The sequence below is a fragment of the Apteryx rowi genome, unplaced genomic scaffold, assembly GCF_003343035.1.
Source record: "Apteryx rowi isolate R43461 unplaced genomic scaffold, aptRow1 scaffold_299, whole genome shotgun sequence".
NCBI classification, from domain to species: Eukaryota; Metazoa; Chordata; class Aves; order Apterygiformes; family Apterygidae; genus Apteryx; species Apteryx rowi.
Genome location: NW_020449407.1, coordinates 591823 through 601259, shown reverse-complemented (window position 1 = coordinate 601259; position 9437 = coordinate 591823). Strand labels below are relative to the sequence as shown.

At 41.4% G+C, this 9437-nt stretch overlaps 1 protein-coding gene across 1 annotated transcript; it reads left to right on the top strand.

Moving 5' to 3' along the window:
- Positions 1-1222: 1222 nt before the first annotated feature.
- On the top strand, positions 1223-3716 carry ARL14EPL (ADP ribosylation factor like GTPase 14 effector protein like). The gene is given in 3 exon segments (XM_026069489.1): positions 1223-1360; positions 2985-3124; positions 3494-3716. Coding segments are annotated over 3 exon segments (501 nt in total).
- Positions 3717-9437: the final 5721 nt, after the last annotated feature.

Below are 9437 nucleotides of genomic sequence, written 5' to 3'. Positions count from 1 at the left end.
GCTCTGTGGAGGGGAGCTGGCCTGGAGGTGCCTAGAGCCAGAGGAGCTCCTGCAGCCGGAGGAGCTCCTCTCCCATAGCTTCCCTCTCCTTGCAAAGAGCACTTGCCCAGAGGCACAGTGGAGAAGCAAAGTGCATCCACCTAAGGAGTCCTGAAATAGCTCTTCTCAGGGACAGGGTTTGGGCAATAATCCTAATGTGGAGGGTATCCATTGCAGTGCCTTTTGGGGACAACAGGAGAGACGGGCCAGCACCTGGGGGAGGGGTTTCGAGGAGCTCAAAAGTAGAAGGCTTAAACTTTCCTTGTGCTGTCTGGGGTTGAAATCTGAGGCTCTGGAGCAGCATATATTGTATGGAGTTGTATCTAAGTAGCTTCCCAAGATGAGTAAAATGAAGTAGCTAACATCCATGGTGTACAGTTCTCCCCCACCATTTCTGTGTGACGGAGAGAGAAGGAAGGGGGAGAGGTGATGGATGGCATTTGTAGGGCGGCCTCGCAGAGCCCATAGCTCTCCTGGGGTGTTTTGTTAGCAGAGTGAGGGATGCACTTTTTGAAGCGGAAACGTTCACAGTGATAAGGATTGAGATTTAAAAGCCAGGTCTGAAGTCTTCAGAAGCAGAATTGTGGATCTGCATGAAATAATCCAGCTGCCGTAGACCTAACTCTGACACTTGCTTTGGGTGTCTATGAAAATGTCCGAAATGATGGTGCACCYCTCCAGGGATTTTTTTTTTCTCATTATTGGAGACTTAGCAGAAGACTTGTAGCTGGGACAACAGTGGCACCTAGTGGTAAGCGAAGTGACACCCCACACGTGCCACAGTCTTCGTTGCCACCGGGCATCCCCGAGCGCTTTTGCGCTTTCTGAGAAAATCCCATCCCTGACGCTCACCCTACGGGTGCTCGTGCCGGGTCAGCACCAGATGCAGAGGGGATTGCGCTTCTTCCAAGCGACGCTTCTGCGATATTTTAACATAGGAGTTTTTCTGAGTTTTGCTTAATGGCGAATGATAGAGTGACTTTGGTGATACAGCTTTTGTTTTATATGTTAGTTATTTTATTTTAATACAGTTTTAAAACAGAGGCTGACATGAAGCCACATTTTGTTCTGCAATCGGTGTGGGTTAAGAGTATATAAAAGCCTGGTATGGACACCACCTACTCATCCTAAAACCTAAGACATCTGTGGGTCTCACACTTCCATATATGTCTAGCACCTGTGTATGTATATATTTCATTAGGGTGTTGAAATGAGTGATCATTTGGAAGAAAACTGGAAGAAAAGCAATTCTGCTCAGGAAACATCTGCAGAAAGAAATGCCTCTCCTCCTAAGGACTGCTCAATAACACAAAAACAATTGGTATGACTTCTCAGGTACCATTTTATCAATCAAGATCCTTGCCATTGCCTTCCATTTCTTCCATATTTATTAAAAAAAAAAAAAAAAAAGTCAATAGGGAAATACCAGTAATAACAAAGGGAGAAGTGAGCCAAGTCTGCAGTGCAGTAATTTGGAGGGCTAAGAGCACTTTAGAGCCTGAATGAGACAGGAAGGGGGGAACCACAGGGTCACAGAGCAGCTGGGGTTGTGAGCGACCTCTGGAGATCACCTGGCCCAACCCCCAAAATAGAAGAGCGCTCTTGGAGGGAGGGTTGGCTATCTTTTAAGGCTTCTTTAAACTCTGAAAGGTGGCCCTTGTGTTAACCATTTAAATCTCCATAGCTTATTATTTGTTTCCAGTTTGAAACTACATAATTTATGATCAAGTGGAGTGATGAGGCTGAAAAATATTTTATACAAAAAAATCTACTCCACGCCCAAAAGCAGAAATGTCTGAATATTGCAGGTGGATGAGATTGCCCTTCAGGTTTTCAGGAGGATACAGGTGAAGATGCACAGCATCAGCCACCTGCTGTCAAGGGCACATATATGTTTCAAAGTCACCACACCAGCAGATCTGATTGAACTCCCACTGCTTTCACCCTGAGGTGCTACCAGGGCACTCCCTCGGTTTTGAAAAATCACCAGGGCTTCTGAAAGGAATGACACCCGCCAGGGAAGCTGGCAGGTGGCAATTCATCTTGTTAACCTAAAAGGAGAAAAGATCAATTTATACATATGTTTGTGCCTCTGCATAATGCATGACAAATGGATGTACAATGTCCACAGGCATTGTCCAAACAAAACCTCTTTGACATAATGTCCGTGTTCATTTGCATTGACTTTAGACATGACTGACAACGCACATGGGCTGTGTGGAGAGGCAGTACACAAAGACCCTGAAGAACAAGAGCCAATGATTTTTTAACCCCTAAAACTAATCAGCACTTTTATCTAATTGTAAATATGAATTCCAGAAAATATGCAAGAAAAAGCTTCCTCTTATTTCTCAGCTGTGTGACTATTAAAGGTGTTCAGCTTGGCTTTCTTGCCTTTGCCTGTGCTTTTCTCACACTCCTCATTTCTGTGACTGCTTGCTTCCCACACCAGTTGCTCATCCAGACCTCTTCCTTGTCCCCAGATTGTTTGGACAAAGCTGGGTCATGGGCACCTGAGGGAACAGGGACAGAGGAGGGTTCAGAGGGCTAACCCAGCTGAGATGAGTATAGCTATAGTACTTGTTTGTACATTATGGCTAAAATTGAAGAAAAAATACTTGACTTCTGCCACAAGACAACCTTCAAACTCCATGCCACTGTACCAGAGTTAGAGTCTGTATTGAGTCCGGGCTGTTCTCTCTTCTCTTAGGCTGCAAATTTGGTCAGAGGTATAATCAATTAACAGCTAGACAAGCAAACATTTTAAATGATGTGATTCTTAATTTAGGTTGGGTTTTGTCTCACCTTCCTACCTGTGTTGTTTTAAATTGTCAAGAATATTAATTTTAATGGCATTTGGAAGCCTGCGAGGGCATTTAGCAGCCAATAAATACTCAGTCTATTTGTAATTTTTATAACTTTGCTGTTGTCTTTTTTATTTATAGCAACAAATAGAGAAACAACTAAAATGCTTAGCCTTTCAAAATCCAGGACCTCAGGTAGCTGACTTCAATCCTGAAACAAGAGAGCAGAGAAAGAAAGCACGCATGTCACAGATGAACCAAGATTTTTTTTACAAGCCCAAGTAAGATGTGCTAATTTATTACAGAGTTTACTTTTTAAAAATTGCTATTATGCTGTTTAACTGAAGATACATGAAATGAATAAAAGCATTAATATTTTTCAGAGAGATTACTTATTAGATGTGAAAGTTGTGCTGGGAAAATAAGCTTTTTCAGTGTGATTTAAAGGAATTTTGACTGACTTCTTTGGTGCACACATTTTTAATAACAGTGCCTATTGCAATTAGCATCTTATGCTGGTATTTCAGTATGTTGTAAGGGTGTTGAAATACTTGTTTCTGATCAGACGTTTTCCACATTAGTTCTGTTTAGTCTTTGAACATGTTGAAGTGGTCTCTGAGAATCACTTTTTTTTTTCCTCTTTCCTGCAGAATTACAAAGAAGTATGACAAACACGGCAGGCTGCTTTGTAATAACGCTGATTTGTGTGACTGCCTGGAAAAGAACTGCCTGGGTTGCTTCTATCCTTGCCCCAAATGCAATTCAAACAAATGTGGACCAGAATGTCGCTGCAGTAGGAAATGGGTTTATGATACAATTGAGACTGAGGCTGGGGATGTGATCAGCATGTTGCCATTTATTGTCCCTGACTGATGTTGTTCTGGTTTTTATTTGCATCTGAGCAAAGTTCTTCTTTCTTCTAATTTTATTAAAGTAAATCTTGGCTTTATGAATTGTCCCTAGTGAAGCGCCTCCAGTGGTGCTTGTGCTTCTTTACCACTGCTACCCAGCACATTTTAACCTTCTCCATTAGGCACAAGTATGTATTTTGTTCTTCCCACTTCTTGCCAGGATTGCTGAGGCACCTAGATAGTTTCTCCTAAATCTTGACTTTCTAAAAGTGAGGGTGTCTGGACTGCTGTGGGCAAGCAATTTTCTCACCCTGGGAAGCTGAATCACATTACTTGGAATCAGCTTTTCCTTACTAATTTCTTTGCCTGTGCATTTACTCAGATGTGTGATACTGCTATCCATTTGTGAATGCTTCTCTAAGCGTCTTTCCCTTCTGACGCATTCATGCCTTGTCTGTACGAGGCAGGGCACGTTTGAGATAACACTGTCCTTAACACTGTCCTTTGAAACTATGTCACCACTTTCCAGTTCCCCCAGGATATAAAGGGGAGTGGAAACTGCTCTCCAATTCTTTCCTGTTGCCCAGTGCTACAAGACTGAAACCAACACGTTCAGTCAGCAAGTTTTTCAGCATATTGTGTGCTTGCCTTGATTAGTCATTAATTATAGCTCAGGCTAGAGGTAAATAGATTGCACTTTTTTTGCTGCTGGACAGAAGTCTCTTCAGTTCCAGGAATTTCCTCCTTACCACGAGTCATGGCAGATCTGAAATACCACAAATTATACCCTATAGTCTTATGAGGTAGCTGTTCTCGTTCACTGTGGGCACTTTGTGTCTCCTCTTGCACCCTACTGGAAAAGTGAGGGTCCGTCTGGCCCCTGAAGGGAAGAAGGCTGCCGGTTGCCCCAGACCACCAGGAGCATGCCACTAGGTGGGAACCCACCCCCCAGGCCCTGGGCTTGCTGGGTTTCCTCTGTGCCACAGACTCACTCTGAACTTGATAGAACCAGTAGCTCTTCAAGAAATAAAATTAATTTACATGGATAGGAAGGGGGGAGCCTTCCCTTGAAATAACCTCAAGATCTGAAATGGGCAGGTTTGAATTAGCTTTACTTTTTTTCCACTAACAGGCAAAGAATGAACAGTTTCTCAAGTGGATTCCTCTGGATAAGGTTATATGTTAAATCTTTGAGTAATGTGATTAAACCCAGATTGGTGTAAATCTAGAATCCCATTATTAAGTTCATTGTTTGGTGTTACTTTGTGTTTTTTAGCATGGATTTTGACCCATCACAATCATAGCCAAATGCAGAGAGCAAAAGAGCTCCATCACTGACACACTTAATGCAACTTTGAAAATAAAGCTGAAATCCAGCAGTGAGAACCAGGACAAGGATACTGAAACCGCGAGTGCGCTGCAGTGGCAGTTCTGCTGTGGTTTGAGAACAGCTCCTCACTATTCCAGGCAATGATCCTGCCAACTTGGCTCTTAATTTCAAATGAGCAGCTGACAGCACACAAGAAGTCCTATAAGGGCAGCTACCAGCAAAAAAGCAAGACCAATGTCACAAGTATTGATGGTGAAACTTACTGGTACATGTACGTATGTAAAGGTAATAACAGAGTACCCTTGTCTGATAGCTTTTGTTAGGCAATTACATAATGCCATACTGGAGGACTTTTGCAGGTGGTTTTTAAACCAAATCACTACCAGAGAAAGCTGAGGAGATTTCTTAGCTTCTCATGAAATCATCCAGTCTTTAGATGACATTAGATCATCTTTTTGCCTCATAAGATATCGGTCTAAACCGAATATGTTTTTGCCTTTGGAATAAGGTTGCTTTGGAAAGCTAATGATTAAGGGCAAGCAGCTCAATGAACTGTTCCACAAGGTCTGTCACTTTTTCTTCTCTCTGTCCCCCAAATTATACAGGTTAAACAGTGTGTGACACTGCCACTTTACTTAACCTATCTGTTCCTTGTCCACATGGCTGCTTTGCTGATAGTCACCAGTGATTCCCACTGTGGCTTAAGGAAAGATGAATACACAGGTACATATTAAAGTATACACTAGCCAGGATACCATCTGCCAATCTCTTGCCTAAAAATTGATTCAATTTGTTTAATTTGAATTCACTGTGCCTTCCACTTTATCCCCCTTGTCTTACAATCCATGCACATCTGGAAGGAGATATTCACTTTCTGCTTTATTAAATACTACATTTTTACTTTATTACTGCAAGGAAATCAATCTTACGTGAATGAACAATGTGTGTCTGTATGATTTTTGTGCAGATGAGGACGTTTTTTCCCACACTAACCTCCCATTTGCCTGGGCCTCGTCCTGTTGAGATCCATTTGATTCCAAAGACTCAGCTAAGCAACTTTGGCCATGTATGAACTTGTATGCAAAAGAGAAAGCATACCTGAGGCTTTACCAGATGAGTTAAGCAAGAGACTGGGAGTTTTGAATAAGGCCTAGATATTTCAGTCAGAAGCTCAGACCACTGAATAAATCCTCCTGAGTTAACATGAACTTCTGCATATTGGCTAGGGGCCACTCAATCCCACTGCATCATTTAGAGAAAAATGAATACAAACTGTTATTGAATTTAATACCGTATGTCAACATCTTTTGAGGTAAGAACCCTGTAGTTAATATTTGCCAGTCTCTGCGATCCATACAAACACAGAAAGCCATAAAAAAAGAGAAATAATATACTTTGAACTTTTTTCTGAACAACTTTCTTGATCCTTTTAACACCTTCTATCAGAGCACAACTGGACTTTCTCTATATATGTCTAAACCAGAGTAGAACAGAGATTTGACTGACTTCAGTGAGAAAACTAGAAGAGCTTGACTAAAGAAATATCAACCAATATTTTCTGGATAAATATTTAAGTGAATATGCCCTAGGTAAATATTTGCGTCGGAAACATTACAGTTGCTGTAGCTCTACTGAGTTTCTTAGCTAGTGATAGTGATATTGATTGTAGCTTCTCCTTTGACACATTGACCATGATCTTAAAACATTTTCAAATAAATTATGCATGTTTCAGTGGACCTTTCTGTTTAATCCCATTCTACTTGCAAAACAGATATATCAAGTCTGAGCTAACCGCAACTTTAAATATTTGTTAGAGCATAATATTTGCATTTCATTAACCCTAATTTGTAATCTTGGCATGAACCACGGAAAGATCTGCTATCCTACTATTTCCAGAGGTCATGTATCTTTTCTCCAATGACCTGGCCTTATAAACTACYGATTTGCTTCCACCTCCACTCAGGTGCAAATGTATGAGTACTGGTTCCTTAAAGGATCATATCTGTTTGCGTTATAATTGAGTAAATTAAGGTCCATTGTCCACAGCTGAATTTGCTGTACGCTCATGGATGTATACAATTAAAGGGAGTGCACTACGCAGCCCTGATTTCTACTGTGAAGGATTGTATCACTCAAATAATTTCATTCTCTTCATATGACTAGATGTAAGTGTTCCTGTATAAGCATAAAATAGCAAACTATAAACCAGCATATAGAACCAATAAAGTGAAATTCCCCTGCCCTTGTTCATTTTGAGCAGCATCTGACATTKCAAGTAGTCCTGTTAATTTTAATGAGATTACTCATACAGCGGAACACAACTAATGACATAGAAAGAGTGGCAGATTGTTTCATAATGATAATAGTCATAGACAAAAAGTCACAGAGGAGTATTTACTTCTGATAGATGTAATCTAACTGAAACACTTAAAACGTTAATAACTTTTACAAAAAAGTTATTTTCTCAACTAGATTTGAAGAGTCAAGCTATTTGATACTAGGTAAAAGGCAAAATTCAATTCCTGCCACACAAATTTATTGTCTGTTAAATGCAATTCAGAGGTTCTCCTCATATCCACAGAAGTATTTCAAAAAGAGATTTTTTCAAAAAGAAATGCCTAAATGAATTTTAACTAAAGAGTTGAGTGATGAGAAAAGTCTGTAAAAGAAATCATCCTAAAATAATACAAAAGCTTGCTTGATATTTGTGAAAGAACAGAATATACAGTTTAGTTTCTGGAAAGGATAAGTCAAGGAGACTGAGCTTTTCAAGGCTGTTTTAAAGCAATTAAACTTGCACTAGAGGCTAAATTCTCTAAAGTCTCAGTCACCATGCCTAAGACTTTGTCATAGGGTATGAGCAGATGAATCTAAAAGCCCATACAACACTTCCACATCTACGCAGAATATTTTGAATCGAAGAGATGGATAATTTAAGATAGCTGATAAAAAAATAAATTAAATTATTTAACACCATTACCTCAATGAAAAGTCCTATTATTCACATTGGAAAAATAAATCATGGGTATACAAAGCAATAATAAATCAATGGATGTACAGGAAGTCACAACTTCTTATAATTTATTTTTTAGAAACTTAAATAATGCCTCCATTTTTACARGCCACTGCTGGAACATTACTGTATTATAACATTTCCATTATTCTGAAAGAAAGGCATTAGGAAAAAATTATTTAATCGTGCACTTGACAGCATGTTGTCAAGTTGGCTTCATTATCTAGTATCTCCAGTCAATTCCTCGCCTTCCCGTCCTCCTTCAGAGGAGGGGAGGAAGGGACCCCCAGAGGCCTCTAGTCCAATCTCCTGCACAAAGCAGGTCCAGCTGCAGCGGGTTGCTCAGGACCCTGTCCAGTCACAACTTTAATATTCATTGTTTTGCATGTTCATTTGATGCAGCAAAGCATGAAAGAAAACACTTTGAAATAGGAACATGCAATTATAAAACCAGAGAACTGGCAGCAAAGCTGAGTGGCATATCCTATACCCATATTTTGCACTTGTTAAAATAAATAAGTAATTGCCCAGGCTTCCAACTGCCCTTATTCTTTTTGGCTGACCCATGTGACAAAGTTCTGCTTTCATGGGGAGATTCCCCAGCATGAGAATGAAACACCCATTTTTCTTTTCCAGCCAAATGAATCTCATGCAAGAATACTCTTTTCACGTTTCACAAAAATGCAGAAAAATAGATGAAGTATTTGAATGTAATTATATTTCTCTAGAAAAACAGCTTGAAAAATGTAGCTGCCTTTCGTAACAGAGGTCGTGGGTCCAGCTTCTGGTAAGAGTTGTGGTATGACCGTCATTAACAGTCTCAGCTAGGAGCTCTCTGTTTTAAAATGCCTGTTGGAGAAAGGTCAGGACCGTCACTCTTTTCCTGAAGCTGGTTCTTAAGGCAGAGTTTATTTAAACGGACRTAATCATTTCAAATGTCCTGGCTGAGACCCTGGTTCTGTGGAAGCTAACGGCAAAACCTCCCCTCACGTCACCAGGGCCGAGCTTCCACCATGCGTGTTTGCAAGACATTGCTTTGCAGCGCACCAAAAAAATTCCAGACTTTTCCCGTACCGTAATTTATTACCATATACCTTCAACCACACCGTACCAACCGGATTTTTAATGTTTTTATTCGGCGCCCTGGGAGAGGTAGGTTTATAGGGTCGCTTGTCCCGCAGGCCCGATGGCGGGCAGGCGCCGCCGCCACGTCCGCGCTTCGGGACGGCTGGCGCTCGCGCAGCACGAGCTGGCAGAGCGGCTACCGAGCACAGCGCGGGGCCACAGGCGGCCACAGGCTGCCACCGGCCGCGTTTTGGGGGAATTTAGCGTCGACTCGGCGTGAAGCGCCGCGGGAGGCCGCCGTCCACACCAACAGCGGCCCCGCCCACGCCCCCCCC